The 22,364-nt window shown below is 38.2% G+C and overlaps 2 protein-coding genes across 4 annotated transcripts in view; one reads left to right on the plus strand and one right to left on the minus strand.

Moving 5' to 3' along the window:
- ubr2 (ubiquitin protein ligase E3 component n-recognin 2) overlaps positions 1–6,818 on the plus strand; it is a 60,614-nt gene extending 53,796 nt beyond the window's left edge. For 2 of the 3 annotated variants that reach the window (XM_073834239.1, XM_073834238.1), the window contains exons 40-46: positions 1,314–1,444; positions 1,532–1,640; positions 1,737–1,793; positions 1,872–1,949; positions 2,071–2,241; positions 2,336–2,437; positions 5,411–6,818. In XM_073834239.1, the coding sequence (XP_073690340.1) occupies positions 1,314–1,444; positions 1,532–1,640; positions 1,737–1,793; positions 1,872–1,949; positions 2,071–2,241; positions 2,336–2,437; positions 5,411–5,552 (790 nt within the window). In that variant the 3' untranslated portion in view covers positions 5,553–6,818. The remainder of the gene's footprint in view (positions 1–1,313; positions 1,445–1,531; positions 1,641–1,736; positions 1,794–1,871; positions 1,950–2,070; positions 2,242–2,335; positions 2,438–5,410) is intronic. The other variant, XM_073834240.1, reaches the window with a different exon arrangement.
- A 3,287-nt stretch (positions 6,819–10,105) lies between these two features.
- On the minus strand, positions 10,106–16,768 carry LOC141325500 (peripherin-2-like). Its single transcript, XM_073834241.1, has 3 exons — positions 15,802–16,768; positions 15,011–15,257; positions 10,106–13,385 (listed from the first exon to the last, which is right to left on the minus strand). Exons 1-3 carry the CDS (start codon positions 16,380–16,382, stop codon positions 13,185–13,187), a joined length of 1,029 nt encoding a protein of 342 aa, XP_073690342.1. The 5' UTR covers positions 16,383–16,768; the 3' UTR covers positions 10,106–13,184.
- Positions 16,769–22,364: the final 5,596 nt, after the last annotated feature.

Raw genomic sequence — 22,364 nt, forward strand, 5'->3', positions numbered from 1 at the left:
CACAGCCCCAGACGTACATCTCACTTCATGCCTCAAATTTGTTGCGGTGCTGTACAAAAGCAGTTTTGGTAATCAACATGAAATCCATAACTTTTTGTCGGCACAGACTGAAGATGATATGGCCTGATTTGAATGAAAATAGGACCAACTGTCTAGGAGGAGTACGAAAAAGTAGGTTTCCCAACGTAATTCAAAATGTCAGACAGGAAGTTCGGCTGACTATGGCATAATTGGTATCTATGTTGTCGGCATGACCCAAGGAATATTTTGAGGTCACTTTTTAAGTGCTGTCAGGGCATAGTGCCGAAGACCCATACCGTGTTTCATAACGATACGCCAATGTGTTAAAACATAATAATAGCATTTTACAATAAAATTCAAACTGGCTAACACCCAATATGGCTGACAATGGGTATCATTTGACTCGGCATGCTGCACCGAATCTAAAGAGACCAGTTTTGCCCAAACCATTCAGAAGTTATAAGCAAAAATAGCTATTTTTCATATATCCTGACTATTAGGTGGCACTATGCTGAACAGGGTTCCCTCGGGGTCTTAAAAAGTCTAAAATTTAAAAATCTAAATTTTAGGCCTTAAAAAGTCTTAAATTCGCTGTTCTAGGTCTTAAATAATTTTACACAGGTCTTATTTTTCCGATGTCCATGTAACGCTACCTCTAAAGCTCATTTAAATTCTCTTTTTGTTGTTTCCGTGGTGTTGTAGTTCTTTATTTCACTATTCCAAATATAATTTGCTGTATTTAAACTACAAATGAGACCAACATGCAATAGCCAATCAGCTTTCTATTGTTGGCGCGAGTCTCTCTCTTTTTTGGTGAAAATCAGACAAACCGTGACTAGTTTGAAAAAGAAGGTTTTTCGAACTATTAAAAATAACGAGAAAAACTAAACCTTACGATTTTTTACACTTTGGTGTTCATTCGACTCGGCATGAGCCAAGAGGAAAAAATCCTTCTAGACCTTACAGTTAAAAAGTTATTAGCATAAACATTAGTAAAACCTTGGACAAGTGGTAGCGCTAGTTTGAGTTAGAGACTCCAAACATGTGGTGGTTAATTTCGAGACTGTCCTCTATCAGTGTGCCAAATTTCATAACTTTTCCACAAATGGGCTGCCATAGACTTCCAGAGCGGAAGAAGAATAAGAGCGTCAGTGGTTACCTTAGGTGCTTGGTCCCTAAATATCATCACAGCGGTCATTGATTTAAAAAATAATGAAGTTTATTTTTTAGGGGGACTGTTTCACCCCTACTAGTTTAGCTTGTGCCTAATCGGAATGTTTTTTGTGTTTTAGTAGTCTGTGTGAGGTGAGCTCAGGCTGGCATCTGTGGCGCTGTGTGAAAACTGGAATCCTGCCTTATCTGAGGGCAGCTGCTCTCTTCTTCCACTATCTCAACGGAGCTCCACCACCACCCGAGTTACACAGTAAGTGACTCAAACTTTACACTTCCAAGTTTTACTTGCTCACTCTCTCCTTTGCTGTATTATTTCTAATGATGCCTGTGTGTTCAGCTCTAGGTTTGGGTGAATGGGAGGCTCTGTGTGGATACTTGTGTCTGCCCTCCAACCTGCTACAGCTCTTCTACAGTAACCAGGAGCTCATGGAATCTCTGCTGCACGGGTAACCATCACTATCTAGCAAATCATCTCTAATAATATAATGATCAAATATTAGCTGTGGCTTAAATGAATTGTGGTGCGATATGGTTCTCTGCAGGTGGTGCTCTCATCCAGGTGTGCTGCAAGGTCTTCAAAGTAGCGTGGCTGTCATCAGGTCTGTCCTGCTCCTCAACACTCGAGTTCACTGCAGACGATGCTCAAGTTCTCACCATTCTTCTATTTTCTGTTTTAGGTTTCCTAGAGAGTCCAATCATCTCATAGAGCTGCCGAGCGACTACAGCGCCCTGATTAACCAGGCCTCCAGCTTCACGTGAGTCACCTGTGTCTTGCGAATCAAATGCGATTAACAACTAAGACCTGCCGGCTCTCTATTGAGTCATAGGCTTCTGGTTCCATGAATCATATGGTCTATTGATCCTGGTGGCGTCTAGGTGTCCTAAATCTGGAGGGGATAAGTCTCGTGCTCCTACTCTGTGTCTGGTGTGTGGTGCCATGCTGTGCTCCCAGAGCTACTGCTGTCAGACGGAGCTGGAAGGAGAGGATGTGGGCGCGTGCACTGCACACACTTTCGCCTGCGGAGCCGGAGTCGGCATCTTCCTCAGGTATAACGGGCACACTTTGTACGAGATATTAGGTGTGGTTATCATTGAGTTACCCTTTTGTGTGTGGGTTCTAAGGTTTGTTTGTTTCTGTCAGGGTGCGGGAAAGTCAGGTCCTGTTCCTGGCTGGCAAAACTAAGGGCTGTTTTTATGCTCCCCCATACCTGGATGACTATGGGGAAACTGACCAAGGGCTAAGGTACATCTCTATTTCTAATATTTCATGTACTTGATTAGGGCTGTCACAATTCAGTTTGAGTGCCCTATTTTTAAAAATCCTTGACTGCAGTTTGCCCGTGTTGAGTAACCAGCAAATACCGGAAATACCAGAGTCCATGAAACACATTATTAGACCATTTGCCATGGCTGCATGATATATTAAGCCCATTTAAAAATCAGAATAAAGCAAAATGTTATTGTTAATTCACAAACGCTATGATTAAATTAAATGAATATATGCTATTCAGGTTTAATATATGCGCTTTAATTTGTTACATGCGTGTTTATTACTCTTATTAGAGCGGCTCCGTTCACAGTAAATGCTGCTCCACACAAACTGTTATCATTTGCGTGTGTGGAGCGGCTCAAACTCCATCTCTGCATATTGCTATTAGTTTGGGTTTATTATAACGTTCATCTGGGAACAGAGCGTCAAACCCTCACTCTGAGTTTACATTTTGATGACCATTCCAAGAAATTACTGTGACTGTAGCATTTCTGTCATAAAGAAATATTAAAAATCAAGTGGATATTTGAAATGTTGTTTAGTCAATATTAAACAAGTATTCGATTGTGAGCTGTAAAAACTATCGTTAGTGCCCTCTATAGGCTTTTGTTATAATGCATTTATGTATCTATCCAGGTCTATGTATTTAACAGGGGTAACTCCATATATATATGGAGTTACCTCACCTGAATATGTTCATAGATTTGTGTTGGATGGCATCTTTAAAACGGAAATATGGATATTTTATTTGTAAACATCATACTTGTTCTTGCTTATTTCAGTTAATCGAGCTAAGCCAGTAGTAGTATCGACTGTGTCATGTAAACGTTCCTGAAGACACAAGAAGAGGAATAGAAAAAAAAAAAAAATTGAGTGAGTCATTTAAGCTGGAGCCGCTCCAATTGATTCAAACTCGTGACTTTGATCATTCAGCTCAAGCAAATCACTACAAAACCAGATGAGGCCATTCACTTTCAAATTTCGACATTCCTTGTTACGGTTTTAAAAAGCACATATAGTAATGGGTGAAACTGAGCTTTTTGAAACTCTGAATCAGTTAAACCATTGAGTCGCAAAATGATTCACTGTGCACCAATCAGATCACGTATTGTGAATCATTTGATTCAGATCAGGACTTTAAATCGCGTATCATGAATCAGCCTTTTGAGCGGGTTTGTGAACCAATTCTGTGATCTGTGCTCCGAGTCCTGATCTGAAATGATGGTTTGTGAATCATTATGAAGATGGGAACTTCATGGATTGCAAATCATTTGATTTAGATCAGAATGTCATCGGGAACGTAACTTTTGATTCACATTGGAACTTGGAGCAGGTTTTTGAATAATTTAGTTCTGTTCTGGACATCGGAGCGTAGATCTAGAATTATTTGATTTAGATCAGGACTTCGGAGCATAGATCTAGAATTATTTGATTTAGATCAGGACTTCGGAGCTGGTTCACTAATCATTGGTTTTAGATCAGAACTTTAAAGCAGGTTTGCAAATCTTTTGATACTGATCAGAACTTTGGAGCGCAGATCACGAATCATTTGATTTCGATTGGGACTTTGAAGTGGGTTTGCATATAATTTAGTTCTGTTTGGGACTTCAGAGCTCGGATTACAAATCATTTGATTTAGATCAGAACTTTGGAGCGGGTTCGTGAATCATTTGATTCAGATCATGACTTTGGAGCGAGTTCGCAAATCATTTGATTTAGATTGTGACTTCGGAATGGGTTTGCAAATCATTTGATTCAGATTGGGACTTCGGAGCGAGTTCACAAATCCTCTAAATCAGGAAAGAAATTCGGAGGGCGGATCACGAATCATTTGATTCAGATCGAAACTTCGGAGTGGAGTCACAAATCATTTGATTCCGATCGAGACTTTGAAGCGGGTTTGTGAATCATTTAGTTCTGTTTGGGACTTCAGAGTGTGGACCGTGAATCATTTGATTTAGATAGGAACTTCGGAGTGCGTTCGCAAATCTTTTGATTCAGATTGGGACTTCGGAGTGCGAATTGCAAATCATTTGATTCAGAGTGGGTTTACTAATCATTTGATTTAGATCGGAACTTTGGAGAAGGTTCGCAAATCTTTTGATTCTGATCGGAACGTTGGAGCTCACTTTGCAAATCATTTGTTTCAGATCGGGACTTTGAAGCGGGTTTGTGAATCATTTAGTTCTGTTTGGGACTTTGGAGCATGGATTGAGAATCATTTGATTTAGATCAGGACTTCGGAGCTGGTTCACAAATCATTAGTTTTAGATCAGAACTTTAAAGCAGGTTCGCGAATCTTTCGATTCCAACAATCATTTGTTTCAGATCGGATCTTTGGAGCAGGCTTGCAAATCATTTAGTCCTGTTTGGGACTCCGGAGCATGGATCGTGACCCGTTCGATTTAGATTGTAACTTCTGAGCGGGTTTGCAAATCTTTTGATTCAGATGAGTCATTCGATTCCGATCCGGACTTCATTGTGGATCCCGATAAACCTGGATGTTGCAGTTTTATATTAGTGTATTTATTATTTATCTTTTTTAGAATTTGCAAAATAAGACATTGTTTGATAATTAAGATCTCTGTTTGTAGTCTTTGGAAATCAAAAAAGAAGTCCTTAAGTCCTGGAATTTCATTTTACAATATCTGTATGAATTCTTTTTAACGGTTTTGTTCAATAAAACCGTATGATTACTTGCTTTTGATACTTTATTTAAACTAATTATTATTGCCTCATAGCTATTATGTATTTTAATGTATTTTAAAGGCTATTGTTCGCTTAGGTTTATTTTTATTACCACTAAAAAAATTAAAATCTGATTACACGATTAATCATCAGAATAATCAATGGATTTCTCGATTACCAAGATAATTGTTAGTGACAGCCCTACACATGATTATTTCTGACATTCGTGTGAGATTGTGTTGTTTTGTCTCTTTTTAGACGGGGAAACCCATTACACTTGTGCCAAGAGCGCTACAGGAAGATCCAGAAGCTGTGGCGCCAGCACAGCATCACAGAGGAGATCGGCCACGCCCAGGAGGCCAATCAGACTTTGGTGGGCATCGACTGGCAGCACCTGTGAAGTCACGTGATGCTTTCTCACACCTACGCCCACCCTTACACATAAGGGGACCCGCACAGCAGAGCTAGAGGTTGCCAAGGTGTCACCAAAGCCTCTTGCTCTTCCTCCACCCCTTTCTCCATCTTTGACAGTGGATGAATGCATGACTTTTTCTTTTCCTTTATTGGCGGGAAATTTTTCTCTCCCACTTTCTTTTAAATATGATATAAATACATATTTAAAAAGACATATAGCCAAGGTATTGACCCTCAACAATATGGGTTCCTTCGCAACACAGATATTCTGCATAGGAATGCTATTTAATTTTCTCCAAGTAATATTAAATTATTTTCCAGGTATTTCGCTTCAATATATAGGTTTCGCAAGACAGTTCTCTTTGACCGGTGGTGCTGCCCGTCAAGTAAGCACAAACGTCCCTCAACGCCCATGCAGGGATAGCGCCACCTGTAGGATACACAGCATCCTCTCTGCCCCCCTCATCTCTAATGCTGCAATACATTTTGTTAAGGCCGGCTAATTAACATGCTCATGTTCATACAATACAAGCCAACGCGGGGAAGATCCGGGAACACATGAATATGTCCTTGAATGCTTGGTTTCTGTTTGTCTGGGTTGTGTATGTGTTTGCGCGAGTGAGTTTTCATGTACAGGTGTTTAGTTGGTATGTTTCTAATACGATGGATTTCTAAGGTGGTCCGTTTTTATGACCGTTTATTTCTCGTTCTTTTGTGACGCGTATTTATGTGTTTCTCGCGGCTGTGTGTTGTATGGAATCATGCTTTCCTCGAACTGAACATGAATTCCACTCTTAAACATGATTTTTTGACGTGTGTGACGTGTGTTGTGATTTTGGACGTTTTGTTTCTTGATACTGCTGCCCTTTTTTTTTTTTTCTTCAGCAGTGATGGATGCAGAATTGCATATCCTTAATTCAGTTTCGACTTTGGTCTGCTTTAGACTGTTGTTTTTTTTCTTTATAGTGGCCTTGGCTTGGGGCTTTAGTCCAAATCAGAAGAGATTTATTTGTCTGCGACGCAGAAACGCATTAAAACACACCGTTGCTTCTTTCAGATACAAGTTTTCATGTCTCACGCAATTCGGATGAAAAGCCTGTTTCTAATGCGGTGAGGATATTTCCTGAGACATTTCCAGTGGCTGCAGCAGTGTATTACATCACGAACTGACTTGTTAATATGTGAATTCTTGTATAAATGGGTACATTGTACTATATTGTAAAACATTAATGAAATAAAAAAGAAAAAAAGACTCTGTTGTTTTGAAGTACTGCATAAAATGTAGTGATGAATGGGCTGATTAACCATCATTGTTTCCAACGCAGGAAGTCTTAGTTGCCTCATAAAGGCTAATGTTTGACCCATTTTACTGGCTACAGTTCTTCTCAACTGTGTTCTAGTTCTGTCCAGATCTCTTGTTCTTCCAGGAACGGTGCAATAAAGAGGATTAGATCCAGAGTTCAAGCTACTACTACAAGACTACTTGGACTTACAGATTCTAAGACCAGCCATTTTCTCAAAAGTAGCTGAATTTTTGTATTATTATTTGGTCGTAAAATTCTTTATTCTGATTGTTAAAATTGTTTCTATGCATATATTTGATCAACTAGAGACCATGTGTTTTTGTAATCTATTTGAGTGAGTAAAATATATTACAAGGCCTATTCACAGCAAGAACGATTGATAAATAAGATTTGCCAGTTCTTAATTAGAAAACCAGGTCAAACATCAAAATTAAAAGTATACCAATCCCATAGCTGAAATACATTTTACAGTCGCTGTTATGCATTACAACATTTTAAAAGCAATCTATCCACCTTATTTTTCCTGTAAGGATTGGGTATTTGTAAATTTTATGTGCAAGTCTTCCAGTCTTGTTTGTTTCCTGTTTAGCTGTACAAAACAGCTCGTTTTGCTGCTTGATATTGCAAACTGGTGTGTCTTACTCGTATTATTTGAATGTATTATCTTAATCATGAACACTGGTTTGTAGTGCAGACAGTTTTACCTTTTTGTTCAATTTGTTATTCTTCTCGCTATTTCCCTACAGCACTAATGAACTGAAAGTCGCACACATTCACGGAAAATGGCATTGCAAAATAAGGTGGATAGGCAAATAGTAATCGTAAAGGCTAATAGTTTTCATAAAGGAGCTCACACGAACAAAAAGACTTCCTATTAGGGCCCCTTTCTCAAAAATTTTTATCATTTATCGTTTTATCAGTAGAATGTAAAATGGGTAAGATATTTCAATACAAAAAATTCAGTCAGTGTTTTCATTAAACGAAAAATGCCACTGAACCGAATGGAACTTGCAAATTTTTGTGATTATTGCTGCTGAAAATGGTAAATTATTGTCATGTTTTGGGCTGTACTAATTGGTCGGACCAGGAGAAACATTTGGAGTACTGTAGACTGCCAAAGGTTATAACAAATCAAGGGGAAGAGTTTGTGGTTGGCCAAACTGAACCAGGATTTCCAAGAAGCTTGACAACATTTGTTGGTACTTATATATATATATATATATATATATATATATATATATAGCCATTATCATTATCACATAAAAAAGTTTAAATCCATTGGCTGGTGCCATGCAAAATAATTAAAGGTTTTTTAGGCCTATGGAAAGTATAGTAGTATCCGTGTTTTGTTTTTGTTTTTTTTTGTTTTTTTTTGGCATTTTGATTACAATTTGTTTAACCAAAATTTTACTACAAATACCATAAAGTGTAGCAAACCCTTTGTTAATTTGTGGTTACCATAGTTTAACTATAGTAACCATGGTTTTTGGTTTTTAGTGAAAACATGGTTAATTTTTGTAAGGGCCATATTGTTGCTAGCCATAGCTCCCTCTAAAATTGTTATAAAACAATGTGAATATTTGTCTGCTAAGTTCCAACTCTTTACAACAGTTATGTAATTTTGTTAATTTTGCAGCAAACTGAATGGTATTGATAATATTTGCAAGCAGTTTAATGCTTAACTAAGTAAACAAAGACAAAACTACAATAGTCTATTTACAAATGTATCTGACCTGTAAATGATGTCCTGAACAGGACAGTTTTGCCTCTCCGCTCCACCTGGGCGCTCTATTCTCGAGTCTTGCATTCTTTTGGCGGACGCGCGGATGGGCGGAGCGAGCATGCGCGAGGCGAATTGCGTTGTCAGTCAAGACGAACCGGATTACGATTTGGAAATAATCACTTTAGTACATTCGGCAGGCAACAGAAACAACAATATATATGAAAATAAAATATTAAAAAATAAATAAATAAATGGCAGCGGGCCAAATTGGCTGCTAGGCCACCGGGAATTCTCCCGGTTCTCCCGATGGCTAGTCCGCCCCTGAGGAACCTTTCTTGCGTTTAACCCTCTGGGGTCTGAGGGTGTTTTGGGGCCCTGAAGAAGTTTTGACATGCCCTGACATTTGTGCTTTTTTCAGTATCTTAAAACATTTTAATGGTTAAAGTCAGATTACATTGTAATCAGCACATATTGGGCTACAATAATATGCAAGCAACATTAATGTGCATGTTTGTGTTTTTGAGAAAACTACGTTAATGCGTGGTTATTGAAAATCTAAAGTTTTGAAGTCACTGAAATAAGGCCATGAAGCACATACAGAACATTTGTCACCAAGACCGTTGATAATTGGATGTGGTAGGCTAGAATTTTTTCAACCAAATGATGTGAAAATCATCTCGTTCACTCGTTCAGAGAAAACAATATATTGATGTCTGTGGAGATTCATTCATCCAGGTAGAAGTTCCTTCTAAATAGAGTTTAATTTACAAAAACACTGGACTTACAAACATACTTAAAAACACAAGACGTTTCAGTGTTCATCCAAACACCTTCATCAGTTGTTTGGTGCACAGGAAGTAACTCTGGCAATTGTAGACAAAGGGGTCACATGATCTAAATCACATGACAGGTGTTGTATTACATATTGATGTAAATTTTCTAAAACATGTTTTGTGATCGAAAGGGATTATTCATAGGTGTGGCAATGACCCATGAATATTTAGCAATTCACACCTGAGAGACAAAAGAGCCCTCCCTAATGGCCCCATCAATGACTGACTTCACTAGCAGGTAAGAAAACAATGTGAGAAGATTCAGAGAATGGAGTTTTAGATTAGGCTATTTGTATTTTATTTACAAGACTGTATAACCAAAACATACATAATGAAGGTCAAAGACACATTATTGAGCTCCCTCATCTAACCACACAGATGTGCACAGACTTTGTGGCATTTCTGAAAACTTTTTCTGAATTCTGTTCAACAAATGAAACAAGTAAATCTCACCTGCTATTTTGCATGCACTTAAAAAAAATACAAAAAATAGTCAAAAACTTGTTTTACACTAGAATATCAGTGTAGTTGAACATCTGAAGTTTCTAGTGCTCTCAGAGGAAAACAGTTTGAAGGGACTCAAGGGAAAGAGGGCAGGATTCTCTGAAACTTTAAGACGCGGGGGGTTACCTGGAGAAGCATCTTCTGCCATTTTTAGACTTGGCAGACTCTGCTTAAAAGACCCGCCCTCCTCACTGGACAGTTAAAAAGACTAATCAAACTAACGATGACATCAAGTATTACCCAATCAAAAGTAGGAAAGGAGGCATCTTCATAAAATGCGTGTGGGATGATTTGCATGAGACGCTGCTTTAAAAAAAAATTATAAAATATACGGGACAAAACCCGTCCCGTATTGATTCAAAACGGGACGCGCAATTTCATTCTCAAATACGGGACGATTCCGTATTTTAAGAGACGGGTGGCAACCCTAGGTACGCATCTTTACCACCTATTAACTTTAGCCCTTTCCTGCTTTCCTTAAGTCCTTCTCTATATATTTAGCAGCTTCCACACGTTTTTCTGTGGTTTAGACAGCATACATTAGCAGAACAACGCATTCAATAGTACATTAACCTTGCAATCAATGCTGTTGTTTACATCCGAGTATCTCCAGGATGGCCTCGCATCCGGGTAACTGACCAAACCGTGACATACGTGCAAACTGTTTTCATTGTTCATCAGCTCCAGTGGGAAAAAAAAAACGTACTTAAGTGATTCAACTATATCGTTTTGTGGGCACAGAACAAATGATGTTTCCTGCTGTATTTTTTACTCCATTATATCTTAAATCTCGAGTTTATCTCATGTTTAAAGATATTTCCATCGAGACTGAGAAGAATCTACCAATGACCAACCCTGCTTGATTTGCTTGCTAAATTGTGATTGGACCTTTTTGCCGCGTATTTTGACTTCCCTGGCTGCACAGCGAGATGGAAAATGAAACCCAGCGGCTGACAAAGGTAAATTTAATTTATAATATGCAGATATAAAGTCTAAATTTACCTAAAACTAACACAATTTCTCTGTTGGCTTTTAATCACTATCATTTCCTTCAGAAAACGACTGGTATTGACGGTTGCGTTTGTGTGTCATAAATCGTCTGGGTCACGCTAGGTGTTAATTAATCTCTAAATTCGAGAACAACTTCCTGTGCAAGCGATTGGGGTTATCCTACATATGTGCTCGAGTTGTGCTTGTTTTCTGCTCGTGTGTGAGATGTACCTGTCCCAGAGCTTCACCTGAGAAGGTAAGCTGCTCCACAAAGCTGATTAACTGCTCTTATCCAGCCAGTCACTGCCAGAGAAAATACCACATGACACATGTCCTGTTTAGCACTTACTACCCAAAGTTATACGTTTTCACCCTTATTAATCGGCGTTTTACTTATTAATAATAATTTAGTATTCATTATATAAGCCTGTTACTCCCGAATAGATGCAATTAATTTAACTGTATTGAGTATTTGTATGGAATTAAATGAAAATAAAGTGTCAATGCTAAATGAATATATAACAGTCAAACATAAAAGTAGGCATTTTGATTATGGCACATTTTTGACAGTTTTTGTGACATTCACCCATGCATGTGGAGTGTAACAGTAAAGCCTCAATTCTTTTTCTTAATATTACGCATAATGTACAGACAATTTCAATCAGAAAGTCACAGCAAATAAATTGAGCTTTGCCAGGGAATGCCCTTTCCCATAAAGCACTGCAAATGTGTAATCATGGCAATCTCCCTATGCTCTAAAAAATATGTATTGGAGTCATTTTAAAGAAGCAGCTGTAGTGTGAAATTATGTTCTTCATCACAAACAGATGAAGAAAATTTCAGACAGAATGTCTCTAAACCATACAACTTCCTTTATAAATTTTAACCTAAAATATTAATGTTACCATTAATTTTGTATTTGTTGTTTTGTCTTGTTCAAAGGTATTTTGAGGATGGGTGTTCAGCTGTTCTAGGCAGGACAAAAGCCTCATTTAGAGAAATCCATTTCCTTCTCTTCATCCAATCAGGTAAAGCTGTGTCCCGCTGGGCCTCGGCTGTCCAAACATCTTTCACCTGTGACCATCTCCACAGCCACTTATTACCTTGCCCCACTCTCACCCCTCATATTTAAGTCTTTTAAATAGTCTTTTAAAGACTAAAATAAAACAGAAACAAAGAGTCACCTCTGTTCAGAGCTAGCTGTGCAACTATATATATACATGTGTGTATTGTGAAAAATAACACAGAATTCACATTAAACATCTTAATCTCACAAATGGAGTTTCCTACATAATCCACTCAATCCACAAAAACTGACAATAATGCAAGGTCAAATGTACAGAAAGAGGTGCCAGTGAAAATTAAAAACTTACACAAATGATATGAAAATACAATTACAACTGATTGGGTTGTCTGACTTAGATTAACAAATCACACACAACTGACTAGAATCTTTTACAAGCTGGTACTCCGTAATTTCTGCCTCACAACTGTGAGCTCAACAGAGCGCTGAAGTTGAGGCAGAAAGCCTGTTTTCGCATCTCTTCAACTTGTGAGGCAGATATTTAACCCGAGAACTACACACATCAATGGTGAACGTGTTGAGTACAATTACAGAGTTCTGCTCTCCAATAGATCACCATCAACATGCTTTTGAAAATCAGACAACCTAAGGCCTGTTAAAGGCAGCGTTGTGTAAAAAGCAAGATGTGCCACTGTTTCCATCCCTCTAAGGTCTGGGAGGTGACTGAACGTTTACAAAAACACATTTTCCTCAGCTGCCGGTTAAAAGCTGCCGTGTGACCCCATCAAGAAAAGCAACTTCTTATTGAAAAGTGATTTTATAGAGGTGAAATGATGAAATGTGTTATTGCATGTGTGAGGCTGTCGGGTTAAACATCCGCTCAACCAATAAATAAACTGTATAAGAATCAAACTTTATAGTACTACAGAAGGACGTGGACAGTGAGGCTTAATTGGTCAGAATATTTGATAATATCAGGACATTTACAGATATATTTAATTCTTAAAATATTAAAAAATAAACGTGTTAATTTTAATTGAATTCATATTTACATTGTAATGTGTACATTCACATATCAATTCGAGTCTCATTAAAATGTAGGTGTATTGATCTTATATGTATGCATATACACCTATATTTTTAAGAGAGAACATTTTAATCAACCTTTCGTGCATTCCTTCTCCCAAAGGTAGGAGTGGCCACTGATTTGATGGGGTGGGAGGGGACATGACTCTCGGCTTTATGTGGGAGCCGCTTCTGCATCTCCCTCCTGTACCTGGTTGCCGCTAAACAGCGACTTGATCTTTGTCATGATGTCAGAAAGTGTCTCCTTCACACTCTTTTCTAGCAGCCATCCCTCACTTTCGCTCTCAGGATTTTCTGGGTCTGTCAGGGTTTCCAGTGAAGTAGTCAGGTACTGCAGACCGACAGTCACGACAGCCTGAAACAAATTAAATTCAGTTATCATTTGGAAGTGATTACATCTTTGGAAGATACGCGTCCACAATAGGGTCTTTTTAGGTTAATGAATCTCTAGTAACTTCCACACACGCTCAAAGCATCATCAATGTTGTGTGCCTCTGATGTTTTGACCCACATTAGTTCTACTTTTCCAGGAAATATCCAGTTTGGCAACAAGATCTTACACTCTTAAAAATAAAGGTGCTTCACAATGCCATAAAGAACCTTTAACATCTGAAGAACCTTTCTGCTTTACAAAATGTTCTTTGTGACGAAAGAAGGTTCTTCAGATTATAAAAAGTTAAGAAACAGATGGTTCTTTAAAGAACCTTTGACTGAATGGTTCTTTGTGGAACCAAAAATGGTTCTTCTATGGCACCACTGTGAAGAACCTTTTAAAGCACCTTTAGAATGTAAGATTTACACCTGCGGTTCAAGCTAAGGTTAACCCTCTTGAACTACTTTTTTGCACATTCGGTGTCGTGTCACATTGCGCAATCAATAACAGTTCAGATTCAAGGTTTGCTATACGCACCTACTAAATTGTGTATGCTTAAATATAAAGTTAAAAAGGATTTGTTTACTCCTGAATTAAAATTTCCTGATCATTTACTCAAGATATTCATGTCTTTCTTTCTCCAGTCGAAAAGAAATGAAGGTTTTTGAGGAACACATTCCAGGATTTTTCTCCATATAGTGTACTTTAATGGGGATCATTGAGTTGACGGTCCAAATTGCAGTTTCAATGCAGCTTCAAAGGGCTTTTACATGAGTCAACCCAAGGAATAAGGGTCTTGCCTAGTGAAACGATCAGTCATTTTCTAAAAAAATTAAAATGTATATACTTTGTAACCACTAGCTCTGTGGGGTAGGGTGAAAAACTCCATCTAATTTTCTCCTCCAACTTAAAAATCATCCGACATTGATGTTTTACCGGTTTTAGTAAATAACGGTTTTGTCTTTGCACGTTTCCTTTGTAAAACTAGGCTGGTACTTCCACCTACGTCATGTGTGACCTTTCCAATGTGTCTACGTCCAAAGTCGATCAAGTGCAGAAAATGACCTATCGTTTCACTAGATAAGATCCTTATTCCTTGGCTGGGATGGTGTAGAGCCCTGCAATTTGAAACTGCAATTTGGACCTTCAACCCACTGATCCCCATTAAAGTCCACTATATGGAGAAAAATCCTGGAATGTGTTCCTCAAAAACCTTTATTTCTTTTCAACTGAAGAAAGAAAGATAAAAACATTGAATGATATATGGGTGAGTAAACTGTAAGGAAATATTAATCCTGAAATGAACGGAGAGGAAAATATGAAAATGTGAATATGCCAAGTGCATGTTATTTGTCAACTTGTCACCTATATCTTGTCATGCCATCAACGTAAAGTGTTAATCAAATAAATTAAGCAGATAATTAATCTGATTCTTTCAGACCTATTTATATTACTCTTTACGCACCAACTGACCTTATAATCTAGCGATTTACTTTATAATCTAGCAACACACTCTTTACCCACCAAGAGTGTAATCTAGTGACAACGTCAAATGCCATGAGTTAGCTGTGTTCAGCTTTGGATTCCATTCAATCTCTAACACCCACCTGCATAATAATAAACAGCAGCACAAAAGCACCAATACTGTTCATCATGCCCCCATAGTAGGACACCAGAGCCTCACGGCAACCTCTGGTCCAGATGTTTAGATCCTCAGTGTGGTGGTCGTAGCTGTAGTGAGCTGAGTTGTTGGTCAGGTGATGTTGGATACAAGGGCGAGGGGAGCCAGGGTTGCAGCAGCTGAAGGGAACGCTTTCCATCAAGTATTTTCCTTCCACATTGCTCTGGACACGTCTAAGAAATTCAGGCAGGCAGATATTTTAGATATATTGATTAGCCCTATTCTTGGGTGTGGTGTTTAAGATTTCATGAGTGGCATGTTTCAACAAATTTTATCTCCATATTAACTTTAAGAGGTGAGGACTCCAGTCTGATAAGAAGAGCACCTCTTTTAAATTAGATTTATAAAAATCTCCTTGGGATGATTTAGCCTCTTTGGAGGTAAACATTGGAGGCCAACTCCACAGGAGGTAATAGATTGCACAATGTTATGATTTGTGTGGAAGGTAAGCTTTAAAGGACTTTGGAATAGGATCCTGACAGATTATCTAATCCATGGACCCGTTTGCCCTTTTTAACCCATTCCCTCTTTATAAAACCCACCAGCCGATTATCTACTTAGGGATCTCCCAAACAAACTCTGAAATTTGATTCCACTTGCATTCAACATAACAGTTTTCATGAGGTCTGCTTCGATACAGTAGTTTCATTAGAACCACTTATATCCCATCTCTTATAAATTGTTCCAGTAGTACTCAGTACTAAAATCAGTACTCACGCTTTAACTTCGTCATTGCTGAAGTCCAAGTAGCGGTTGCTAATCCACTGGATCTCAAACCAGTCCTTGTAGTTGTTGTTGCCACAGCAGCGGAACTCAATCTGGGTCATATCTAAGGTTCTCTTCATGAAGCATCGTCCTGGCGTATCTGTGTCTTTGTAGTACTTCATTCCATTCTTCAGGCCTTCGGCCAGGGCGAAGTGCAGAGAGATCTGCATCAAGAAACACAGCAGAGCTGTGACAAAAAGGGTGATGCAGAAAACCACACATCCACACATGTAGGCCTTCAACATAGGTTTCCACTTGGTGAACTTGATTGTGTCAAGGGAGTCATGGCAAACTTTGCCTCCAAAAGCGTTGATACCACAGGCCACGAGTCCCACCAAAATGAGCAGGTTGGGCACAAAATGGCTCTCGTTGTTATCCATCATCTCGCTTCTCTTACGCAGCTCGATCTTGAAGAATATCCCCATGCTGAAGATGAGGATCCCAGCCATGACAGAAAGCCAGAACAGGAGCCACAACGTTTGGGCCAGCTTAACCCGCTTGGCCAAGTCAAATTTTATAGGCATCAAAGCCATGTTTTTGTTCTTAGTGTCTAATGAGCCACAACTATATATTCAAATGGATTTCTTCTTTGGTATTACCTTTTATTGTACAATTCGTGTTGTCTTTCCCTTGCTGAAATTCTTGAACAGAAACGTTGTAGTCCAGAAGCTTAGTTTAGTAATCCGTCATCAAGCATGGAACGTGCAGTAGCAAGGATTCCCCTTCCCATACCCATTCTGACCACCCACAATTCAAGAAAGTCCATGCTGTTGCCAACCAGAGGCCTCTTCCTCTGGAATTTCACATAAATCCAGCAAATGGTCCAGCTGGGGGGCTACGTAGCTTTTCCTGATGGTTCCCTTCCCTGCAAAAGGGGGTGGCCGGCTGAAGAGCTGTGTGATTGTAGATTCAAGTTCCTCTACTTCATCCTAAAACCCACTAATCAGTGCTGATCCCATTTGCAGATGAGCTGAGGACTCTAATCCTTTATCTTACTCTGTAATTGGTTAGTTACTTTAGCACGTTTCCTCTTTTACCTGCTGGTTTTGCTTGGATCTGGGGATCTCTGGGTAGTCTTTAGACTAAAGCATGTTTGTCTGTTTTTAAAAGAATCAAAAGTTATATCAACGCAGGGTATAGCTAGTTCCGTTGGAGGTCTGCATCAATTATATTAGTTAGACATGGGTAATATATGCCACTACGTTTTAGAATACATTTTTATTTGGGGCAGTCGTTACAGTGTTGGAATTGTATCCCAAAGGTTGCGGGTTCGAGTTAAGGTACTTGATCAGGGAGCAGTTGCGGGTTCGAAGCCTTGCTCAAAGGACTCACCTCAGTCGTGGTATAGAAGGTGGAAGAGGGCACTGTTCATTCACTCTCCCCACCTACAATTCCACAACTGAGGTGAGACCCTTGAGCAAGGCACCAAACCCCCAATTGCTCCCTGAGCGCCACAGCAAATAAAAAACAAAACAAAATGGCTGCCAACTGCTCCTGGTGTGTGTACACAGTGTGTGTCTGTGTGTTTGTTCATCACTCATTGCTGTGTGTGTGCACTTGGATGGGTCAAATGCAAAGCACAAATTCCAAGTATGGGTCACCATACTTGGCCACACATCCTTTCCTTTTCTTAAATCCACTTTGCTCCACAAGAAGCTGTATAGGTCTCCTAAGACTTGTAATTGACCAATCCTTGTCCTTGGACAAGCCTCCCCTAGCAACTCCAAAGTTGTGCACAAGCATTCCTTAGTTTTTCAGAGGTGATTTTTATACCATGAAAGAAATAAAGCCACATTTTTGATGTCAACAGTTTACTCCTTTTTATTCCACAACAACTCATGAGAAAACGTGGCCCATGCAGGCAGATTTTGCCCCTAAGTCAATCTGATGTACTTTATCAAAGAGCAATTAGCTCATTTGACAATTGCCATTAAGAGAAAATCAATGTTCTGTGTTTGCAACTAACCCTATTTGAAGCAATCACAAGCTCTTATAATTAGTAGTGAACTTTAAGTCCTTTGCCACTTTGCTTAAGCCTAATCAAATACCTAAACATTCTGGCTCAGAGGCAGTAAGTGACGATTAAGACTTTTGGTGGATTGACCCCAAGTCTCTTGTAGGGTCTCTTGTAAGAGCAGTTGACCTGACTTTAGGCTGAGAGCTAATTTATTGAGTTGCAGAGTTGCCTTGCAGCTGTGTCTATAAGAGAACCCAATGGGTGGGCATCCCTCCTGTAATTAGCGTGCGTTGGTCACATGTGACAAGATTAGAAGGACCGATAGGATTTGAGTGACTTACTGTCCGATCCATTTAGAGGGACACGTAGGCACTGGATGAATAGCACGCGATGCTTTTACCTCAGCAACTGAGATGGTTGAAAAACTTGTTACACTGAAGCTGAAGTGCATGTGTATTCCTGTTTGAATCTTGTTTGGCTGTTGTTTATCTGGGGCGTTCTGAAGTCACATCATAAACTGCTTCTCTTTTTGTGATGACCTCTTCTGTAGTGGGCAAATTCCAGTCGTGGCAGAGCCCTTAAAGTGGGCACTTTGGAGGGAGCAGGGCACTTGCGTGCCAGTCTAGCTGTTTGGACCACACTTGGCGAAACGAGCAATAAAAGACAATATAATTCCCTCATTATCTTCACCTGAAATGTTACCATAACAATGCGTGAAATCCATCACCACATTAGCCATTAAAATATATCTTATTGTTGCTGTTAATATGTTCTAAACAGTGATGGGAATAACAGCATTATAAATAAACAGTGTTACTAACGGCATTACATTTTCAGTAACAAATTACTGTTTCTCCTGTTACACCCTGTTACTGACAATAAAATGTGGCGTTACTATAATTTTCTTCTGAGGTAAATTCTGGCTTATTCCTCTCAGCGGGTCTTCCAGAAATGCAAAGTAGCAGAGATAAACTTGATGAATGTTAACGTTTGTTTACGGAAGTGATGTGGGCGTTTGCCTACATGTTCACGCATTTCACGTGGATGTTGAACATTTGAAAAGCGGAGCCACTTGTGGGCGTGATTACATTATATATATATATATATATATATATATATATATATATTGAGTTTAGATGGGAAAAACTGGAGCTCATGGTGGTATCATACGGATTACTTTATCAGAGAATATTTGTTTTCAACGTGAGTTAATTTAAAAGTAGACATTTCAAACTTTCTTTACATATATTTATCTTGTCTGTGAGGCCCATATTCACGGAGATTCAGGTTGTTTCTGTTAAAACAGGTGACGGAGACTGGGACGACAAAGAGCGCAACCTATTTATTTTACAAAAGCACATTGTTTTGTTGTTCAAAAACAATGTACGATCTGTACGATCAAAAATGACTGAATATTTTTAGTTATTTCCGCGATCATCAAGAAAAAATGGTGCCCCCGAGTTTGAACTTCCAAAATGCAGTTTATTTTCTAAATAATTTACAATTTATATACTTTTTAACCTCAAAAGCTTGTCAGCTCCCATCTCATTTTCTCCTCCAACTTCAATATCGTCCTGCAGAAGTACCGACCAAGTGTTTACAAAGTGAACATGCAAAGAAAGTCAAACACCCTTTACAAAAAATGGTAAAACAGTGATGTAAGACGATTTCAAAGTTGGAGGACAAAATGAGATGGGAGTTTTTTTTGACATATCCTAACTGTCATGAGCTGGAATACAGAGTTCACACAGATGAGCGTTTGAGGTTAAAAAGTATATAAATTGTAATTTTTTGAAAATAACCGATCGTTTCGCTAGATAAGACCCTTCTTCCTCGGCTGGAATCGTTTAGAGCCCTTTGAAGCTGCATTTACACTGCATTTTGGAAGTTTAAACTTGGGGGCACCATAGAAGTCCATTATATGGAGAGAAATCCTGAAATGTTTTCCTCAAAAAACATAATTTCTTTAAGACTGAAGAAAGAAAGACACGAACATCTTGGATAACAAGGGGGTGAGTACATTATCTGTAAATTCTTGTTCTGGAAGTGAACTGCTGCTTTGAGTTCTGTGTGTATGTTTTTCCCCTTTATAAAACTTGCCATCTCTTCTTTGGACCCTGCAGGTATAGTAACATTTATCTAACCTATCTAATATTAAGCACATTTCTTACCTATCAAACTTGCATGATGAAAATGTGTGTAATATATCACAGCAAAACAAAATCCGCCTTATTTTTCAACACAGAAGTAAGCTGTTTTCTGTGAATGTGCAAGACTTACAGTTTCCCTGTAGGGAAAGCATAAGAATAGTGCAGTGTGTTCACAATAAAGACAATACATTCAAACAATATGGTAACACACACCAGTTTGCAATATTAAGCAGCAAAACAAGCTGTTTTGTACAGCTAAAAATAGCAGGAAGCTTATGACACCAGAAGACAGACCTATTACATTTACAAATGGCCATGCCACTCTTACAGGAAAAATAAGGTGGATAAATTAACCTTTCCGCCTTAAAAAGAATCGCAATAATTGTCATGACCATAAGTACTGATAAACTTACTTAATGTGACCATGAAGTGACCCTTCACTAACAGAATCCTGAAAAAGCCCTTTGTGAAGGGATACAAATGGCATCCCCTTCCCAAAATGCCCTTCAAGGGTGCAAAAGTGCCAATTGTAACTCGCCTTTCTTTGAAATTGTACAGTGCTGTAATCTCTTCTTAATTCCAGAGAGAGTACAGTATAGGCAGTAGTATATACTGTACAGTAGTACAAATAGGAGCAAATAAGAGGTACATGTTCAAAGCTTTGGTGTATTTACTAGTTCTACACATTTTGCACAGTGAACTCTACTGACACCTTGTGTCAAGCTGTGAATTAGTTTCTCTCACAATAGATCACAACAGTGACCACCCACTTTTTCAGTAGCCATGCTTCTGGAAATATTTCTATTCATTGTTTTCACAGAGATGTAAAAAAAAAAAAAAAAACACTTTAAATGACTTGAGCCAACCAACTGCAAAATTAAAAATAAAAGATACAAATTATTTTATGACGCAATGAACTACTAATCCCATGAAACAGTTGGTAAATTCAGTTTACTTATGTGAAGTAAGTTCAAACAGTCAGTGTCTGTGAACTGATTCAAAACTCAAAATTAAACATGATTCCTGTAATAAGATTTTTTGCAATTTAAGCTATTTATTTTTTTAATGCATATCACCCAATTTTCGTTTTAATTAGGAAGCGGCTATTTAAAGTGCAATAGATGCGATAGATTCTGTTTTTTTTTTTTATGTAAAAATAACTATTTTATTTGCAATAATAGGCCTATAATGTGCTATTTAATATAACTTGCTATAAGATGCTATTTATACTACTTAGTGCAAGTGGCAGATATTTGCACCTTAGTATTACATTATAAAATGGTATGCAATAATAACGCATTGAGTGTAAATTATAATTTTTATTAAAATTCATTTAATTGGATTAATTTAACTGGATTGTCCTTGGGACAATAAAACCCTCCCTACACCTAACCCTAACTGATTACCACCCGTGAGGCACTTTATTTGACACTTTTTAGTTATTTATTTCATTTTATTGAAAATAAATGTCTTTCTTACGGTGCCCGCCAGGGGACACCTTCGGTCCACTTATGTTTGTCGTGGCCACGACATATAAACTCGTGGGAACATGATATTATGTTGTGGCCACGAGATATTAATTCGTGGGAACGTCATATTAACTCGTGGGAACATGATATTATGTCGTGGCCACGAGATCATTTTGTCGAGGTAACGACATCCTTATGTCGTGGCCACAAGATGTGATGATGAGGGAACGAGATCCATTTCTCGTGGCCACGACTTATTATGTTGAGGAAACAACATGCATTTCTCGTGGGCACGAGTTTTAATGCATAAACAAACCTGCGTGACCATAGTAACCCAGGATTAGCCTATCAGAGATAGGTTTATTAATATTTTATTTTTAATTAAGAAATTATTATATTAATTGTTACAGAAATTAATACAATATTAAATTATTATATTAACAATGGGCGATGCTGTATATGCGAATGCTGATGCTGTCTGTGCGCGATGTAGACATGTATGCATCCCACAGTCTTATTATCTCCTCTTTCCGTAATATTTGTAGGCTATTATTAGTTTATATTCGTTATTTTCCCCTTCATTTCGATCTCTTTACTTATAGCCTACGTTCTGAATGTAGGTTCTATACCTGGGATTTTTACTGGAATGCAGTTCAAAGGCTGAATTGAACATATATTGTATTTTATTTAGTCTAATTAATAGACAAATATATTTTATTTAGTCTAATTAAAAGACAAATATAGTGTTTCAGTGAGAGTAAATTATTCACGTAGTTTCATCTGGAAATCATTTATCGTCACACCGTAAAATAGGCCTACATGACATTTCTATAAACTGATCGTCTTTTTTCCGTATTTGTATTATTATTATCGTCATCATTATTATAATTATTATTATTATTGTATATATTTTTATTTTCATTTATATTCGTTTCACTA

The sequence above is a fragment of the Garra rufa genome, chromosome 2 (assembly GCF_049309525.1).
Source record: "Garra rufa chromosome 2, GarRuf1.0, whole genome shotgun sequence".
Taxonomy (NCBI): domain Eukaryota; kingdom Metazoa; phylum Chordata; class Actinopteri; order Cypriniformes; family Cyprinidae; genus Garra; species Garra rufa.

What these genes read in the sequence shown, in the direction of transcription:
- LOC141325500 (XM_073834241.1), bottom strand. Translation starts at nt 16,382, where the DNA reads ATGGCTTTGATGCCTATAAAATTTGACTTGGCCAAGCGGGTTAAGCTG. An exon ending in AGCAATGACGAAGTTAAAGC is followed by an intron (nt 15,258 to 15,801) that starts GTGAGTACTGAT and finishes TGAATTTCTTAG; the next exon opens with ACGTGTCCAGAGCAATGTGG. An exon ending in TGCTGTTTATTATTATGCAG is followed by an intron (nt 13,386 to 15,010) that starts GTGGGTGTTAGA and finishes AATTTGTTTCAG; the next exon opens with GCTGTCGTGACTGTCGGTCT.